Source organism: Pavona decussata, unplaced genomic scaffold, assembly GCF_977016875.1.
Source record: "Pavona decussata unplaced genomic scaffold, jaPavDecu1.1 SCAFFOLD_140, whole genome shotgun sequence".
Lineage (NCBI taxonomy): Eukaryota > Metazoa > Cnidaria > Anthozoa > Scleractinia > Agariciidae > Pavona > Pavona decussata.
The window spans coordinates 752,680-772,542 of record NW_028145553.1 but is presented as its reverse complement, the minus strand read 5'-3'; the positions used below and the strand labels follow the sequence as shown (position 1 = coordinate 772,542).

At 39.4% G+C, this 19,863-nt stretch overlaps 4 protein-coding genes and 1 long non-coding RNA gene across 12 annotated transcripts in view; 3 read left to right on the top strand and 2 right to left on the bottom strand.

The window, feature by feature from the left end:
- LOC146466827 (E3 ubiquitin-protein ligase TRIM71-like) overlaps positions 1-19,863 on the top strand; it is a 216,952-nt gene that overhangs the window by 92,471 nt on the left and 104,618 nt on the right. The window contains exon 2 of one of the 3 annotated variants that reach the window (XM_085126782.1): positions 14,102-14,124. The exons of the other annotated variants lie outside the window; for them this stretch is intronic. The gene's annotated coding sequence lies outside the window, so the exon portion shown is untranslated. The remainder of the gene's footprint in view (positions 1-14,101; positions 14,125-19,863) is intronic. 3 annotated transcript variants of the gene reach the window in all.
- LOC146466840 (intraflagellar transport protein 22 homolog) overlaps positions 1-19,863 on the bottom strand; it is a 56,569-nt gene that overhangs the window by 26,478 nt on the left and 10,228 nt on the right. For 4 of the 6 annotated variants that reach the window (XM_085126812.1, XM_085126813.1, XM_085126815.1 and 1 more), the window contains one exon: positions 17,717-19,560. In XM_085126812.1, coding sequence (XP_084982938.1) covers positions 19,409-19,560 — 152 coding nt within the window. In that variant the 3' untranslated portion in view covers positions 17,717-19,408. Of the gene's footprint in view, positions 1-17,716; positions 19,561-19,863 lie in introns of those variants that run through there. The other 2 variants (XM_085126810.1, XM_085126811.1) reach the window with 2 other exon arrangements.
- LOC146466842 (E3 ubiquitin-protein ligase TRIM56-like) lies at positions 138-1,061 on the top strand. Its single transcript, XM_085126816.1, has one exon. The coding sequence runs from the start codon at positions 138-140 to the stop codon at positions 1,059-1,061; it is 924 nt and encodes a 307-aa protein (XP_084982942.1).
- Positions 138-2,822, top strand: LOC146466841 (uncharacterized). The gene has a single exon (XM_085126792.1). It carries the CDS (start codon positions 1,188-1,190, stop codon positions 2,181-2,183), a length of 996 nt encoding a protein of 331 aa, XP_084982918.1. The 5' UTR covers positions 138-1,187; the 3' UTR covers positions 2,184-2,822.
- Positions 9,510-19,863, bottom strand: part of LOC146466838 (uncharacterized) — a 40,870-nt gene continuing 30,516 nt past the window's right edge. Inside the window, exon 3 of the long non-coding RNA XR_014867916.1 lies at positions 9,510-10,954. This is a non-coding gene — a long non-coding RNA (uncharacterized LOC146466838). The remainder of the gene's footprint in view (positions 10,955-19,863) is intronic.

Here is a 19,863-nt window from a genome sequence, read left to right as displayed (position 1 = left end):
AACGTCAAAACATTGCTATGCTCGCTCTGTGATTGGTCAATACCGGTATTAAAGGTCTGATAAGAAATAACATCCCGTCACCAGACAAAACTTCATTGATCTCTTGAATTCCAAACTTTCGCTTCGCGTCCTTTATCATGGATATTAAGACTTTGCTCGATAATCTTCATGATGAAGTATCCTGTTCTGTATGTATGTGCCCCTTTACCGAGCCAAAACAGCTGCCTTGCATGCACAGCTTCTGTCTTAAATGTCTGAACGGGATTCATCGAACGAGTCCAAGTCAAGATGTCATATCATGTCCAGAATGTCGCAAGGAAATTAGGATCCCAGGAAGTGGAAATCCCAGCGAGTTTCCCACCAACTTCCGAATAAACAGCCTCCTGGATGTGTTGGCCATTAAAGAGTGCAATACAACTGGCGTGAAGTGTGGAAACTGCGACAAGAGAAGCGCCAACTGTTTCTACTGTTTCCAGTGCTGTGGGTTCTGGTGTGAAGAGTGCATCTCACCACACAACTTAATCCGAGCAAACAAAGAACATCGAGTGTTGGCGATAAAAGACTTTCAAGATCACGACATTGAAGACGTACTAAAGCGACCAGCGTTTTGCCAGATTAAACTCCACGAAAACAAACCACTGAACTTCTTTTGCAAGAACTGTAAAATCGCCATTTGCGACGCTTGTGCTTTGACAGAGCACGACGGTCACGCCAAGATGCTTCCTGAAGATGGAGCAAATGAACGCAGGCTACAAATGGAGTCTCTGATTAACTCGCTTAACAAGAAAGCAGAGGAAAAGAGAAATGAAATCAGCGAACTAGACCAAAGCAGCAATGATGTTCAGGTACAAGTAGCTGACGTAAAAAGCAAAGTGCAGGAGACTACAGATCAAATGATGGCAATCATTGAAGCGAGGAAGCAGAACATTTTTGGCGCAGTTGATAACCAAGCGAAAGAATCGCTCGAGTGTTTCGCGCTGAGAAGAGGCGAAGCTGAAAATAAACTTCATATCATTGAATCAGCTATCGAAGAAACCCAAAAACTTTTGAGACGAAGCTGAAGCGCTGAAATTCTGGGATTTAATGAAACATTTGACACAATCTTTCAGGAACAAGGAGCCCAAGGTAAAAGTGACGTTGAGCGCATCCCTCGGTTTAGTTTCACTGAAAATACAAAAGTTGTTAACATGTTAAACACGGAGGGGATCGGTTCTGTAAAAACTGTTTTGAACAAAATTAAGACGCAGCAATCAGGTGCAGAAGAAAAAGAAAATAGTAAAGCAATTACTGGGTTTGAAGGAAATCATGTCCGTGGCAGTTCTTTTCAGGGTCATATCCAAATCAGGCGGTTCAGACCTGTGCTATCTTTTGGAGCATTCGGTGAGTCTGTTGGAAAGCTTTATGGACCATGGGGGGTGGCAGTGAATAATCGAAATGAAATAGCAGTAACTGAGTTTAGCAACCACAGGGTATCGGTATTCAGTAGTGACGGTACCCACTTAAAATCGTTTGCTAAAAGGGGGCGTGATCAGGGTGAATTTAACTTCCCCACAGGGATAGCTTTTGATAACAATGGCAACATTATAGTGGCGGAATATGATAACAACAGGGTCCAAGTGTTCAGTGGGAATGGCGAGTTTCTTACCAAGTTTGGTGACAAAGGAAACCTTGATCACCAGCTTGACAATCCTGAAGGTTTATCTTTCACCAGTAATGGTGATATTATTGTTGCTGATGCAGGTAACAAATTAATTAAGATATTTTCCCCTCGTGGGCAGTTCAAACGTAAATTTGGTGGACAAGGCTCGTTGTCCTATCCCTCTCACTGTATCCAGACTGAGCAATACTTTATAGTCTCAGACGGCGATGAACACTGTATGAAAGTGTTTGATCTGGAGGGAAATTTTGTGTTTAAATTCGGTAAGGAGGGGAACAAGGAGGGTGAGTTCGATAGCCCTGGTTACTTGTCGGTTAACAGAGACGGACATGTGATGGTTTGTGATTCGTGGAATAACAGGGTTCAGGTGTTCGAGCTGAGCGGAAGGTTTGTAACAGAGTTTGGAACAGAAGGAAGCGAGATAGGAGAGTTTGATTGGCCAGTGTCTACAGCAAATCTTAGTGATGGAAGGATAGTTGTGTCTGACTTCTTTAACCACAGAATCCAGATATTTGAGCTCATATGATATCTCACCTTTGATATAATATCGAGAAAATACTCATAATTTGTTGATTCAAAAATTTCAGTATTTTTTGTATAAAAGACGAGTTTGACAAATAATTATATTTGTAGCGTTTCCTAGAGGGTAGTGAGCAGGTTAAATTTCAAATTATGTCTTTTATTTTATTGTTTTTCTTGGGCAACTGAGATTTTGTGAATAAATGAGCTGAGGTTTACATTCTACTATATGTACATTATATATTGTTAACACGGTAGAATGAAACAGTTATGCTGTTTGTTTGTAATTAAGAGGTTTTGTTAATGAAATCTTTTTAGCGGCTTAAAAGGCCAACTGATTATTCCTTAAATTTATTGTCTCTTATATTACTGTTTAAGCAGCTGAATCCTGTTAAACAGGCGGCTTTAGATAATTATTACATTGTAGGGTGATGCTATCACTGCTTGTAAATAAATCTGTTCTACAATATATTTCAAGTGAATGGATTTCACTCTTTTGAATGTTTTTAGCATGTCAGTGTAATGAAATTAACATTACAAGGGACAGAATGTTTTGTGACATAAGTAAATTTATAATAACTTCCAAGTACATTTGTAATATACCATGAGGTGAGGTGTAAATAAATGGCAACTTTTTATTTTTAAATGTGTGACGTGTAATTATGTTTGATGATGGTCAGTTTGTGGTGGGAGTAAAAATTCTTATATCTGCATTTGGACTTCAATATTTTGAGATAAAAGAAGAAGGAATAACGAAAATAAGAAGAAAAGCAAAAGCAATTATCAGCCAGTAATCACTAATTGATTGCTAGCATTAATTACATAATGAAGTGTCCCTAATCGTGCCCTTCTAGCAAAATTAACCAAGCAAGAGAGAGCCAAATTGAACATTTATTGCTAAATTCTCTGTAAAATTACTTTACTACTTCACGGAAAATTGGAGAAAATGGGGGACCGTTCATTTTTATGGGATAGAAGGGGGGTTGGTGGGATTTGGGGGAGTGTCATTTGGAAATGGTATGACCCCTCAGGCAGCCAATTTTACTCAAAGAGCCCCCCTCTAAAGCTTTTTTTTGGGAAAACCCCCCCCCCCCCCCCCTTCTTTACGAAAAAAGTTATACCTGGTATTTTATGCTGTAAGAAGTTAAAAGAAAAAGAAGAGTGTTTAATCTTCCCGATAAGTACAAAAGTGGGAACAGATTTATCGTGGAATCATTCGAGAAAGATCACCTTATAGTGGCAACTGATGAGGTCCGCTGACGGGACCGAAACTCGAGTCTTGCCTGAGAAACAACGTTAGACACTTGCCAAAGAAATCACTGCAGCATCCTTGAGACTTACAAGACAGTTGCCGACTGTCTTAGGTTTAAATATTTGTTGGATGCGAGAGAAAACACAAAACAATTGAGGTACATGCCAGCTCTAAGAACGCAATACCTCAAGTGTTGAGATCACAAGGCAAGGGAGCTAAAAACAACTGCAAGAAGCCATAGCTCTTGAAACTGGGAGACAACGATGAACAGCTTTGTAAAGACGTGGACCTATAAGACTCTTATATTTGTGATAACCAAGTATCGGATCCCGTGTCTAAGTTATAGATAAAATTTATTTATAATGTTAGCTGAACTCTTGCGTTAACTTGAGCCGATAAACCTAAACAAATACCACAGAGATAGAATCCACAATAGCATAAAGAAACGGCTCCAACCTCCATTCAGCCAATTTGAGTATTTTTCTTCATGATCAAGTTCAAAATGACAACACTCAAAAGTCTTTTTTTTTTTCGCGTGGCCCACCCCCAGATCCCACCAGCCCCCTCTATCCCATAAAAAATGAACCGTCCCTAGCGCAGTGAAGCGATCTTGGACATTCTTAGGAAAGTAGTGCAATTTTTGCATTTTCTAATATTTTTCTGGGATGCTATTAGAGAGTCTAGCATTATTGACCTGGCATGTCTATAGCTGTAATTCAAGTTCACCCTTCAGGCGAGAAACAAGCCAAGATGTTCATACAAAATGTTTTGTTATTCAATATAAATCTCACCATTTTCCGTGCTACACAATGCTCACTCATTCAACAATACTAGTAAAACTAAATGGTATCACTACTGTGCAGTTTCAGGGGGATGCAGTTGGTAGCGTGCGAGTAAGTTACCTAGGCCGGGTTAAGGAACGAGAAGGCGAGCTTGCTTGTAGGCCAAGCAATAACTAGTCAATGCATTTCCCTTTTTAAATTCAAACAACGGGAACACACTTTTGAAAATTGCTACTCGACGGAATTGAAAGTATACATTTCTGTGAAATCAAAAGTTACCCAATGCAAAAATGGCTGACTGACATTTTAATATTCTTTTGTCTACATTCAAATTGGCCTCGCTAGCCTCGTTCTTGAGTTCAAATATCAAAAGAATATTTTACCGTGAGCAAGGCTAGTGAGGCTAATTTGAATAGAGACAAAAGAATATTAAAATGTCAGCTATTTTTGCATTGGGTGTATTATATTTTATGTTAAATCCCCGGGGAGGAGACGGGTTACTCAAGAAAGTTTAATACGGGGAGGCTCCGGTCCGAGGTGCAAACCCTTACCCTTTTATATATTATTTTTGGCAGGAGAGGTAACCCTTTCCCATACCTTCTATAGGAAATGGTACTCCTTTCATACCAACAAGAGGAACATTCTATCTTCTTTCTTTCGGTCTGTTTGAGATATTTTGAAAGGCGCGCTCTTTTAAATACCTAAATGACAGTTTTCCCACCTTTTTCTATACTTCAGCTTGTGAAATCCCTACCATGTACGCCATGTGCGCTGAACTGAGTACTGACTGTAATCCACATAATAACTGGGCAACACGTTGTTAACAGAAGATGGTACGTCACATGACCCATGTATTTCCTGTCGTTTAGCGAGTACGGATGAAGACATAGTAAATTATCGCCCAATATCTCTGTTGAGTGTACCAAGTAAGGTCCTGGAATCTTGTATTACTGATTCAATAGTAGAACATCTCCATTGGAAATAATCAACTTGTTACTAATATCAAAGAGTCTACCGAAGCTGGGTCATTTCGACAGAGTTTTTATTATTACACATAACCGGTAACATGGAGACAAGCTGTCGATGCTAAACTTGTTGTTGGTGTGGGTTTTATAGATATGCAGAAAGATTTTGACTGCGTTTCACGTAAAATACTTAAATGCAAAAGCTAACACAGAACGTTGGCATCACTGGAAATTTAATAGCATGACTGGCAGATTCCCTAACAGAAAGAAGGTAATACCTGCTTCAGTATGATCGAGTATTGTATAGCCATTTAATTTTATGTCGTCGAACGACTACGGCGAGCTAATATAAAAACATCAAGGCAGACATTCTTCAGCTATAGACAAAAACCGAAATCACCAAAGATGGATTTTTATTTGTTCTGTCTTGGGCGTAGTCCAGTCAGGTCGACGCACAGAGGGAGGTTCCGACAATTTCTGTTATTGAATGGATTGTCTAAAACTGGTACGCCGCGGACTGTCTACAGTTCAGGAAAGTCTTGAGTTTTTTCTTAAATAACAAAAGTGTACTGGAACGTCGTATTTCCAAAGGAACAGTGTTCAAAAGCTTCGGGGCGCATGCGCAATCAGAGAAAGCCCTGTCACCATGTCTTGGTTCGCTGCATTAGTAGGTCTTGAGAGTTCGAGCGAAGATACCGAGTTGATTTTCGATGTTCGAGGAGTTCCATTAGATATTGCGGGCAAAGACCATTTAATGATTTATAGACAAATAGAAGATGCTTAAACACGATCTGGTATGAAACAGGCAACAAATGAAGATGTATTAAGACAGGAGTAATATGGTCGTATTTCCTTACACCAGTGACATAGCGAGCAGCAATGTTCTGGATTTGTTGCAACTTCTTCACTTATATTTTGGTAATCCAAAGTATAGATGATTACGATAATCTAACCGTATAGTTATAAATGCAAGTATAACTTTCGAGGCAGCGTTCACGTCAAGATATCTACGAATTCTAAACAAATTCCTTAAGTGGTTGATCGAAGACTTACATACATGATCAATTTGGTCGTCCAAGGTCATGTGCTTGTCAAGAATGACTCCAAAGATCGTTACTTTGTCAGAGACGGATATTCGTTTATCTCCAAATTGCAAGTAATCAAGTGCAGGCCCATCACGAAACCTTGAATGAATCAACAGGATATACTTCTTCTCCGGATTCAGCTTTAAATCGTTCTGTTCCATCCAGCAACTTATCTCAGACACGCAGCTGACAACACGGTCAATAGCTAAATTTACATCTTCTGTTTTGAAAGCCAGATAGAGTTGAGTATCGTCCGCATAAAGGTGATAATCAAGATGGCGACTGACAATGACATCAGAAATAGGAGCAGTATACAACAAATAAAGTAAGGGACCTAGAACAGAGCCCTGTGGTACTCCGACAAGCAAGTCACGTTTCGTTGAATGAGATTGATTGATGCTGACAAATTGTGTACGACTACATAGATAGGACTAGAAACAGTTGAGAACAGTGTCGGTAATTCCAAAACGCTTTTCAAGTCTGAGCAAGAGTAGATCATGATTCCTTTAAAGACTGGAATGCCTTCAGACAGTGACTTGAAGAACTCTGACACCATATGTCAGTTTAGAAAAAAAATTTTAAATCAGTTAATCTATAGTTTACTTTTGTATTTTTTAATATTTGTCATTTGTGTACTGACCTTATGTTATTTTGGATCAGGACCTCTCTGTAGATCACCCACGGGTGAGAGAGCTTTCCTGTTTAAATATTATTAACAGTGTCAAAGGCAGCTGATAAATCCAAAAGTACCAGTACTACACTGTTCCATTGTCCAGTGATATCATAATGTCATTATGCACCCTCATTAAAGCTGATTTTGTATTATGATAACTCCTATATGCGGATTGAAGAGGCACGTGTAGACCATTGTAAGCCAGATAGTCATTGAGCTGTACAGCAACCGCTTTAGTTGTGATAAGGTTGTTATTGTTCCGTCTCTGGTGAGGGTGGCTCTGACTTTTTCCCGGGCGAAAGTAAATGATGAAAAGCTTAAGAACAAAGAGGCAAATCAGATCCACAGTCCAGTGGAATATGACCAGAAAATAGGTCCAAATTGTCCTGTATAGTCGACCCGTTGTCTCAGCGAAGTGGACACAAAAACCGCTCGGCTTATGCACGCAGTAACCATGGATGCTGACTTGCGCACCAGAAATTCCTGGTAAGTCAGTTCAAAGTAGGACAAGCACGGCGTTAAACGTAGACCAGAAAGTGAAACCCACCACAGAATCTGTCACACACTCTAGCGTTACTGTGTGATATCCATGTGTGACAAGAGGAGCCTTGTAGGGGATGTGATGACGGTGACCCACGTGGCCACTATGGAACTCTCTTTGATGACACACGCACATAAACGTCATCTGCCAATCATCTGCCACTTTAACCCTGAAAATTCGGGCAATTCGATTGGTTTGGACAGAAGCGAGCCGATTACGAAGGGACACAGAGCTCTGCTTAACAGAAACGGACAAAGATGTCAGAGGATGGGTGTTGGTTAAACAAACAAAATGCAAGTAAATGAGAGTAACATTCCCTCAAGCCAGTTCAAAGAGCAGAACGTAGCAAGACTTGAGCAAAGCTGTTGCAAGAGGAGTTTATCTTTCCTTGAACTAAAATTTTAAAATCTTATTAAAACAGCCAGAACACGTACACCTACTGCGGAAGTGATGGCGACCGCTATGCTTGCTGGCCCGGATATTGTGAATTTCAGCAATAATTAGTAGAACAAATAATATATTTCCCTTATTATAAAATCAGCATTCAGTTATATACATACCCGTGAAAGCCAATTCATTGTAATTCATTGCCCCGGAGGGGGGCTCTTCTTTTCACCCTACTCCCCACCGGAAGGTTTTGTTCACAGGCTACAAGTTAAACAATTGTTGAATACTCATTTTGTGCAACCTCGTCAAACGAGATTTCGTCGTTTGGATTTCAAGAAGCTCGATTTCATTCCGTGTTTTGACAGCGTATTATTGGAAATCAAAACCTTTTCCCTCGGTTGACTTAAAGTCTTATTTAAGCCCTCGTTGGGGAAAAAAGAAAGTAAACTTTAAAGGATAAAACCTCAAAGTTTTCTCCCTCGCCGCAAAGCTTACATATTTCCTTCGTGTTTTTCGTTGTTTGGCGTTTCTTGAACTCTCTACCGCCGGGGTCTGTTCATTGTGCCCCTGACGATAATGACAGACCTTCTGAGCAGACGGAGCTTTGTTTTACTTTTGTCAATCTATGCTGTTTCCTAATTCTCTTTTTGGTGAGCTCACTAAAATACGTGCGTAAGATTTTCAATATTTACTTAAAGCTACATCGCTTCTCACTCGTTCCAAAAAGTTAAGCGCTTTTAAGTTTGCATTAGAATATTGGAAAATCAATCCTTTTAAATGTAATGAATCCTGCAAACAAAAGAGCTGTCCACTCAGTCGTTCAGCTGTTCATCTACTATCGCGGTTTTGTTCACTCGGTTTCTCGTTCACTCGTTTTCGCCGGCGAGCCATTGTTGGACTGTTTGATCGTTAACTCGGTCATTCCCCTATCCGTTCGCTCGCTCGGATGTTCGTTCGCTCGGGTTTCCGCTCGTTTGTTCGTTTGCACTTTGGGTTTGTTCAGTTGTTCCTCCATTGGTCTGACGCACAAGCAAGACCGAAAAGCAGGAAGAGCAGCTAAGTACAAGAAAAAGCTACATTATTAGACAGCTGATGCGAAACATGATTCCAATGACAAGCAATGGATAAATGGACAATAAACTTTTAAATGCGCCCATGGAAGCCTGTTACCATGATTTGTGAACATATAGATACTATTTTGTTTATTGGCACTTTCTGCCTGCCCTAAATATGGACCTCGCCCCCGTAAAACGCTCACCCCTCTCCTCCTACTTGTCCTATAGCTAATAAAATAATAAAAAAACCCACTTCTTCCATAGCTGTTCTTACAACTGAGGTCTACTGTCACTGAACTGATGTGTGGTTTTTTGAACTGTTTGTGTGGTTATTGACTCAATTGAAAAAAAAAAAACTGCATAATTCTGAGACATAAAAGAAGCCTTACATAAATTATTGTAAAAAAATCAATTTTTTATTTTTATTTTTTATTTTTTTGCGTAACGAAAATAAAAGCACCGAATCCTATGCCGTAAATCATGACCTAAGCAGCAAAAAATAGTAGAACACTGAAAAGTATATTTCTTTTACCATGAAATCAGCTTTCAGTTATATAAATGCCCCGGAAAGCTAATTCAGTGTAGTACTTAATGGTTTTTTCTACAGGGGTCGAGAGGCAAGGCCAGCCGGAGAGGGGCTTTTCTTTTCACCCTACTCCCCACCGCAAGATTTTTTTCACAGGCTAGAAGTTGAAACGATCATTTCGAGCAACCACAAACGCGTTCTGTCAAACGAGATATTTGCGTTCCACGTAGGAGAACGCCATTCCTAATCTGTAGCCGGACGATTTGTCATTCCAGAAATTCCTGTAAGGACACCCAAATGTCCACCCCGCTAGAATTTTGCAGGGGCATCGCTGGGTTCTCGGCCCGATCTTGGCCGGGAAACTATATATGGACTTCTTATGGCTTCGCTTTCGCTCGTGCAAAGAGTCACGTTGTTCTCTCGTGAGTTTCAAAGAGTCACGTTTGTTTCCGTGGTTGACAAGCTGTTTCTGTGAATTTCAGTTCCCCGAGCTGTTGCTGCGAGGTTATGTTTTTCAAACTATCCACCTTCGATAAAGAAGAGCCATGTTGTCGCACTAAATCAGACAAAACAAGCGCTGATATCGGAATCGATCGACATTAGCAGACTTCGTGTCATACAACTTAAATTCAAAGGATTCATCAATTGTTTCAGGGGCACCCAACGACAGTTTTCTCTCAGATCCTTTGAAACGCTATTTTAGGCTATCTGGATTGCCTTTAAAGCTCTGTAGGTTCATTTTAGGCTGCGCTAGAATATTTTTATCTGTTCGGTCATTCTAAGGGAACTTGAGTCTTTTCGAAACTACTAGGGCATTTTTGTCCCTTTTCCGAAAACCTTAGGTCTTATTTCCTTCCCGAAAATCTTAGCTGACCTTTTATCGGTACCCGAAACAACATTTTTGTCAATCCGAAAACACTAGGCCTTAAATTTCCCATATCACGAAAGTTCGAAGTGAAAATTCCCTTCAGACGGAAAATTGTAGTGGATCAAGGGCCTTCCGAACAGATAATTTACCGAAACGATCCGTTGGGTGCCCCTGTTGTTTCAGACCATCGGAATATCGACGCAAGCCGGGGATAAGTTACGAAGCACAATACGGTAACAGCTTTGTCTTGGTATGAGTTTACGCTCTTTACGAGGTTTCAATAATAGACTTTTACGTTTATAGTATTAAATCGAAATACAAAAATATTTGTAATATACACTCATCAGAAACTGTATACAAATTAGCTCGCTTCAGTTCGACATTTTTACGGCTTATAGTCCCGTCTGTTTTGCGGCATTTAGTGAAATGCCTTTTGAATAGAAGACCAAAATAGTATGCCGGCCTGTTAATTTAATTTTTCTCAAAGATTCAAAGCGTTTTACCGAAAATGTTTAGCATTATTTTCAAGTTGGACAGTGTCACGCAACAGGCGGACCGAAAATACTTCCTATTTAATATTTTTATGTTCAACAACGTAGCTGTTTAAATTTGAAACTCAGCTACGTTTCTTGCAAATATTTCACCTTGGTCGAAAAGGCTACGCAAAAAAGTGTCACGCAGAAGGCCGTGCAATCGCGCAACTTGGGACTGCAATGCCGGGGGGGGGGGGGGGGTACTCCCGCGAGTTTTGGATAGGGGTGTGCCGCGAAGTCTCTTGATCCCTTACCCTATTTAAGGACTGCGAAGGCGAAAACTGATACCCTTTTTAAGGCCCAAACCTGGAAAATGACACCCTATTAAGCGAGCGTTTTTACACTCCATTATTAGATAATACAATTTAGCTACCCTATGTAAGGACCACACCGGGAATAACGTAACAAAAGGGTGAGAAAAAGATACATTGTACACTATGTAAGGACCGAGAATCTCAAAAAACATACCCTATTCCGCGGCACGTACCTGTATAGCCCATATATGGGAGTACCCCCTCCCCCGGGCTGCAATGAGAAAAAGGAATTAAAAAGTAATTCCTACTATTTTGTTACATTTCTTTCCATTTGTTCAACAATTCCAAAGAAATTGAACAAAACGTTTTTCCTATCACACAGTTATTAATTGAAAAGGAAAACTTCAAATATCCTGCTAAAACATTCTAGTTTTGGGTAATATACGGAAAAAAGCCACATAACAAAAATAACAACAAGAAATACTCAAATTGAAGCGAACTTAAAAGGTTGCACGATTTTCCCCAATTTGTTCAATTTAAGGTGTCGAACGCACTCTATAATCTATGCTAAAAATAAATAGTTTAAAGTATGAAGGAAACAGACGCAGGAAATCAAATCTCTCAAACATTCCCCTTAAGGCAATCCCATGTAAAAACATCTTGACAGCTTCTTAAAAGGTCATGCTTTCTTGAGCGCATAATAAACAATTCCTAAATTTAGGATACTTTTAAAACGGTCAAAACATTTCCATCGACGCACTGTGATTGGTCAATACTAGTATGAGGGTAGTACAATAAGTTTCATAAAAAAAAAAAACATCCCGTCACAGCACAAAACTTCGTTGATCTCTCAACTGCATCATTTTGAGTTCAAAACCTTCGATCGCAATCGCCGTTTTGCGTCCCTTATTATGGATATTAAGACTTTGCTTGATAGTCTTCATGATGAAGTATCCTGTTCTGTGTGTATGTGCCCCTTTACCGAGCCAAAACAGCTGCCTTGCTTGCACAGTTTCTGTCTTAAATGTCTGAACGGGATTCATCTCTTGAGTCCACGTCGAGATGTCATATCATGTGTAGAATGTCGCAAGGAAAATCGGAACCCAGGAAGTGGAAATCCCAGCGAGTTTCCCACCAACTTGAGAATAAACAGCCTCCCGGATGTGTTAGCCATTAAAGAGTGTAACACAACTGGTGTGAAATGTGGAAACTGCGACAAGAGAAGCACCAACTGTTTCTACTGTTTCCAGTGTTGCTTCTTCTGGTGTGAAAACTGTATCGGGGGACATAATATAATCCGAGCAAACAAAGAGCATGGAGTGTTGGCGATAAAAGACTTCCAAGATCAGGACAGTGAAGACGTGCTAAAGCGACCAGCGTTTTGCCAGATTAAACGCCACGAAAACAAAGTGCTGGAGTTCTTTTGCAAGAACTGTTAAGTCGCCATTTGCAACGCTTGTGCTTTGACAGAGCACGAAGGACACGCCAACATGCTTCTTGAAGGTGGAGCAAATGAACACAGGCTACGAATGGAGTCTCTGATTAACTCGCTTAACGAGAAAGCAGAGGGAAAAAGAAATGAAATCAGCGAACTCGACCAAAGCAGCATTGATGTTCAGGTGCACGTAGCTGACGTAAAAAGCAAAGTGCAGGCGACTGCAGATCAGATGATGGCAATCATTGAAGCGGGGAAGAAGGATATTTTTGGCGCAGTTGATAACCAAGCGAAAGAATCGCTCGAGCGTTTCGCGTTGAGAAAAGGCGAAGCTGAAAATCAACTTAAAAATAATGAATCAGCTATCGAAGAAACCAGACAACTTTTGAGACGAAGTTCCAGCGCTGAAATTCTGGGATTTAATAAAACATATCACACAATCTCTCAGGAACAAGAAGCCCAAGGTAAAAGGGACCTTGAACGCATCCCTCGGTTTAGTTTCAGTGAAAACACAAAACTTGTTAGCATGTTAAACACTGAGGGGATCGGTTCTGTAAAAACTGTTTTTTACAAATTTAAGATGCAGCAATCAGGTGCAGGACTAGATGAAAATAGTAAAGCAATTACTGGGTATGAAGGAAAACATGTCCGTGGCATTTCTTTTGACGTTCCGATCCAAACCAGGGGGTTCAGACCTGTTCTATGTTTTGGAGAATTCGGTGGGTCTGTTGGAAAGGTTTATTCCCCATGGGGAGTGGCAGTGAATAATCGAAATGAAATAGCAGTAACTGAGTTTAATAACCCCAGAGTATCAGTATTCTGTAGTGACGGTACCCACGTACGATCTTTTGGTAGAAAGGGACGTAATCAGGGTGAATTTGACCACCCGACAGGTATAGCTTTTGATAGCAATGGCAACATTATAGTGGCGGACCGTGAAAACAACAGGGTCCAAGTGTTCAGTAGGAATGGTGAGTTTCTTACCAAGTTTGGTGAGAAAGGAAACCTTGATCATCAGCTTCAGAATCCTGAAGGTTTATCTGTCACCAGTAACGGTGATATTATTGTGGCTGATAGTGGTAACAAATTAATTAAGATATTTTCTCCTGGTGGGCAGTTCAAACGTAAATTTGGCGGACAAGGCTCTTTGTCCCGTCCCTATCACTGTATCCAGACGGAGCAATATTTTATAGTCTCAGACGGGGATGAACACTGTATCAAAGTGTTTGATCTGGAGGGAAATTTTGTGTTTAAATTCGGTAAGGAGGGGAACAAGGAGGGTGAGTTCAATTGGCCTGGCTGCTTGTTGGTTAACAGAGACGGACATCTGATGGTTTGTGATTCAGGGAATAACAGGGTTCAGGTGTTCGAACTGAGCGGAAAGTTTGTAACAAAGTTTGGAACAAAAGGCAGTGGGAAAGGAGAGTTTGATTATCCTACGTGTACAGCAAATCTTAGTGATGGGAGGATAGTTGTGTCTGAGTACATGAACAACCAAATCCAGATATTTGAGCTCATATGATATCTCACTTGTGAAAAAACATCGATAAAAACTCATTTTTGATTCAGAATAGTTTTTATAAAAAGACGATTTTTAAAAATAGTTATGTTTGTAGCGTTTCGTAGAGTTCAGTAGCTGGTTACAGCTCAAGCGATGTCTTCTATTTGATTGTTTTTCTTGGGCAACAGAGATTTTGTGAATGAATGTGTTGTTGAGCAGTTCAAAACTAATATGTTATATGACATTTATCGCATTCTAGTAATCTATGTTATATATTGCTTAATACTGTAGTACGAAACAGTTTGTTAATGAAATGTTTTTTAGGGGCTTAAAAGGCCAAGATTATTCCTTAAATTTATTGCATCTTATATTACTGTTTAAGCAGCTGAATCCTGTTAAACAGGCGGCTTAAGAAAATTAGCACATTGTAGGGTGAAGCTAGTGCTTGTAAATAAAACTGTTCTACAATATATTTTCAAGTGATTCAACTCTTTTGAATGTTTTTAGCATGTTAGTGTAATGAAATTAACATTATAAGGGACAGAATGTGACATAAGTAAATTTATATTTACTTACAAGTAGATTTGTAATATACCATGTAGTGAGGTGTAAGTAAATGGTAACTTTTGTTTTTAAATCTCTGTGATGTGTAATTATTTTTGATGATGGTCAGTTTGGAGGGGGAACGAAACTTTTATTTCTGCATTTGGACTTCCATCTGGGTAGCACTAATCTGCGGAACTGCAGACCGCGGAACCGCGGAACCTGCGGAACCCGCGGAACCTAGAGAAATAACTAGTTTTTTTTTTGCAACTTACATGCCACGTATAAGGTTACAACTGATTTCATTGCTGTGTATAGACCCGGATTGTTTTTACATGATTCGACCAAGAGGAAATGAGATTGTCTCCTGATACGACAGTATGATTCGACGGTCATGATACGACCGAGAGGTTACCAAGCTCATCGATGAACTCGCAAAATCATGAAGGTTCTGCACGAAGACTTGAGGTGGCGGGTGATTTATCACCAATATTTGTGCGGGAGCCCGATAAAGGAAACAGCCAATGTTCTTTTTACGAGTACCGCATTTGTTTTAAAAATCCGTAGATTGTATTGGCAACGTGGCGAGGTGAACCGAAAGAGAAGAAAGTAACGGCAATAATATTTGTCGTGGTATAATCAGCCATAAAACGACAGTATGTTGCCCTCAAGAATTCATTTCTCTTTTTGGCAATCACCCTCAGCCGAAGGTCAGAAAAGCAAGACAATAAGCTTGGAACGTTTGGCAACCAGCCATTTCATATACCAGCATATACTAGAAGAGATGGAATTTTGAGGGAAATAATTTATGTATACTCTGGTGTAACTGCAAACTTTGTTCGACTTCAAACAAAGGAAAAATAATGAGTTAGACTTGCCTTTTTGTACGTAAAACTAAGGCGCAGAATCGATCGACACATTGTTGCAATGCTAAGCCGGGTCCCTGTAATGGCATGAAACCGGTCTTGGTATTCATCTGTATAGAGTTCCGGCTTGCTCCTTATCATTGCCTCTAAAACTTTGTTTTCTCTATCTGTTCCAATACCAGGCAAAGAAACGTTTATGCTAGCATATATTGTTCAAGATATTGTTCAAGAAACCAAACATAAAAAAAACAAACACGAGCTTACAAGACAAGATTCTTTGCCGTCCTTTTCTTCTCTTTCGGTTCACCTCGCCACGTTGCCGATACAATCTACGGATTTTTAGAACAAATGCGGTACTCGTAAAAATAACATTGGCTGTTTCCTTTATCGAGCTCCCGGACAAATTATTGGTGATAAATCACCTGCCACCTCAAGTCTCAGTGCAGAACCTTCATGATGTGATTTTGCGAGTTCATCGATGTGCTTGGTAACCTCTCGGTCGAACCATGACCGTCGAATCATACTGTCGTATCATTTTCTCTTGGTCGAATCATGTAAAAAAATCCGGGTCTATACACGGCAATGAAATCAGCTGTAACCTTATACGTGGTCTGTAAGTTGCAAAAAAAAAAAAAAAAAAAAAAAACTAGTTATTTCTCTAAGTTCCGCAGGTTCCGCGGGTTCCGCAAGTTCCGCGGTTCCGCGGTCTGCAGTTCCACAGATTAGCGCTACCCTTTCCATCTTTTGAGATAAAAGAAGGAATAACGAAAATAAGAAAAGCAAAAAAATTATCAGCCAGTAATGACTACTGGATTGTTAGCATTAATTACATAACGAAGTGTCCCTAATCATGTCTTTCTAGCAAAATTAACCAAGCACGAGAGAGCCAAATTAAACATTTATCGCTTTTTACCATACTACTTTACGGAAAATTGAACAAAAATAGCGCAGTAAAGCAATATTGGACATTCTTAGGAAAGTTGTGTAATTTTTGCATTCTGTAATATTTTTTGGCAGGCTATTTAAGCGTCTAGCATCATTGTCCTGGGATGTCAATAGCTGTAATCCAAGTTTACCCTTCAGGCGTGAAAGAAGCCAAGATGTTCATACAAAATGTTTTGTTATTCAATATAAATCTCACCATTTTCCGTGCGACACAATGCTCACTTATTCAATAATCCTATTAAAACTAAATGGTATCACTACTGTACAGTTTCAGGAGGGTGCAGTTGGTAGCATGCGAGTAAGCTTACCTAGGCGGGGTTAAGGAACAAGAAGGCTAGCTTGCTTGTAGGCCTAGCAATAACTAGCTAATGCTATTCCCTTTTTAAATTCAAACTATGGGCACACATTTTCAAAAAGTGCTGGTCCAATTTTAAGAAGACATGTTTGTGAAAATCAACGGAAAAATTTACAATTTTCATTATATGTTAGACCAACATTGGCTTTAAAAAACGATTCCCTGAAGGACCCGACAATCGCAAAATATAATGTAATTACCTTTTATGTTCCTACATTTCTCATTACCCCGGCCCTGGGTGGACAAATGCCTGGCCCCTGGGAGGTAAAGTAAGGTAACATGCCCACCAATACCTCAGGGAGAGGGGGAAGGGCTCGGCAAACAAATGGGATTACCATATGGGATTACCATATTCATTTGTGAAAAACAGCACCAAAATCAAGAAATTAACAGCCGGAAAAGAACTTGTGTCTACAATACCGTCCACTGCGGCTCTATTATACATGAAAGGGGTATCAGAGGGTGTTTGCAGTACCCTCTATACTCAAGCTCAAAGCCACTAGTTTATGAGCCTTTAGCTAGTAAGTGCTAACTTTGTTAAATAAAGGCTTTACACTAACCAGCAGAGAAGGCCTTCGCACTGTTCAACACTGTTACTCTAAAAATGTGAATAGGGCAAAGTTCGAATGATTTGGATTTTTTGGCTTTTATACAATCATGACCAGGTAAGTCTGTCTTGCTTTGTTTCTCATTGCTCTCATTTTTATTTGTTTGGTTTTGATTCTTGCCCACGTGATATATCATATGACACAGAGTGGGTAAGAACATTATTTTGTCATTAAACATTGCAACATCACACACAGATATGATCAAAACTTACAGTAAGAGTTAATCAAACTGGCCCGGTCTCATCAACTCTCCTTCCCATCTTCCCCTGCGCCCCCACTATTTCCGCCACAATTTTTCTTTCTTTCTTTGGCGCGGACGACTGGGGACAAGGCAGAAACTGACATATTGATTTGAAATCATACAGATCACAGAACAATTTCCTTTTAATAACTGATAACTTGAAAAATAATATAGTTCACTAAATTTGACTAATTTTATTAAGGGACCTGTAATTAAAACGTTTTAACTGCTTAGTACAATATAATTAAATCAGATTAAAGGAAAAATTTAACCCTCTTAACATTTCTTTTTTAGTCTGGACAAACTTTCCCCTCTTCACATTTTCTTTTTCAGTTTGGACAAACTTTCTCCTCTTCAAATTTCTTTTTTAGTTTGGACAAACTTTTCCCTCCTCAAATTCCCTTTTTAGTTTGGACCTGTGGGTTTGACACTTGAACCAAGGGGAGGGGTAGTCTGGTGGCAGACATCTGACTCTTGCATAAAATAAAGGGAGGAGGGTTGGGGGAGGGAGGGGTGATGTAAAACTTTGAAGAGAACTTATAACTGCTGCCTGGTCGGCTTAGTGGTGAGAGATCAGTTTGAAGCCTGGACAGACTTGGTATTAAAATAACATACTGGTAAGATTAAGGTGGCTTTGCCACACCTAAGATGAGCGCATTGTTGGGCCCTGAGAATGCCTTGTGTCCTGAGTGCTTTTATCTTAGGGAACAACTCCTTCCAATAATTAAAAGTTTTGTGACAAACCATATCACCACAAGTTGTAAAGTCATGGTATAATGCAAAAAAAAAAAAATGTTTGACATATAAAGCAACTATTACTGGGAAACACCCTCATACTAAACGATTAATAATAATAATAATAATAATAATAATAATAATAATAATAATAATATTGGGAAAGGAAAAAGGTGATAAACAGTATGTTTTAATAATTTATCCTCTCATATACAGCTATTTCAATTAATGTTGTCGGTTCAAAGCATAAAGCTAAAAGACAAGACCGAAAGTTTACGTGGGATTTTGATGAATAAATTCATCAAAATCAGTCATGCCTGGAGAAAACAATAGGTTGTAATTAGCAGTATAAGGACCTGCACGTGCAGGGATGATTTTGATGAAATTATTCATAAAAAATAATCCCACAAAACATTGCGGTCTTGTCTTTTAGCTTTTTTAATCCGACAACGTTTATTGAAATAGCTGTATACAAAACAAAATTGTACATGAATAGTTGAGCTGTGCCATAATAGAAGTGTCCATATTACTAAGAGAGAGCCTTCATCAATCATGTCTCTAAGAAAATATGGATGATTGCTTATTTTTATGGATGTACTGTATCTCTGAGGTGTAGCTTTTATGAGTGGTGCTCTTCCTAGGACAAGTTGAAAATGGGAGGCCTGCACCATTTGCAACATGTAACTATACATGGTAGGTAGAAAGGACAAAAGAATGAACAACAGAACAGTGTTCCCACCGGTTGAAAGTCCAGAAAAGAGAAGCACAAAAAGGTAGATGGATATTGTATTATGGATGTACCATATTACCAAGGTAGAGATTTAATGAATTACTGTCTCACTAGAATAAATTGAAAAATAATTCATAACAGATACCTACCATAGTAGAGGTGTCCATATTATGGTAAATGAACGTTTTATGACCAAATAAAATGTCCATAATAATGAGCTAGAGGTCCATAAGTGAGCAAGGAAACAATGTCTCATATTTTTGACAAAACTTTGTACACATAAGCTTTACAGCTGTAGCTATATACAGTCACTAGGTAATAAATAGTTTCAATTGCTACATTAGCCCCAACATCATGTGTTCATTATACTCAGTTCTTCCTGGTCTCGTTTATCAGTCCAGTTACTGATTACTTTCGCCAGAAAGTTGTGGAATTCATCCCTGACAGCTTCTGGTTCTTCATCCAAGTTTGTTTGCACACATGTCACTCTGGACAGCGACAAGGCTGTGTAAAAAAATAAAGATTCTTGAAGGTAACATGCAATAAAATAATTCTAAAACAGCAATTAAAAATAATGCAGATGAGGTGAAGTGGTTAAAAATTGCTCCTTTGAAACAACTGTCTAACAATACCAGCATTTAAATATGTTCAGGTTCAATGTAGAAGGGATTGGGTGGAAAATACAAACCAGTAAAGTTAGTCTTTGGAGAAAGAAAGGTTGAATTGAAGTGGAAGGCGGGGGGGGGGGGGGGGGGGGAAGAAGAAAATTGTTTTGGCCCTCCATACCCTATCATTTCTTAACATAAA

Excerpts from the sequence above, each read along its gene's own strand:
- LOC146466842 (XM_085126816.1), top strand. The coding sequence starts at position 138 with ATGGATATTAAGACTTTGCTCGATAATCTTCATGATGAAGTATCCTGT.
- LOC146466841 (XM_085126792.1), top strand. The coding sequence starts at position 1,188 with ATGTTAAACACGGAGGGGATCGGTTCTGTAAAAACTGTTTTGAACAAA.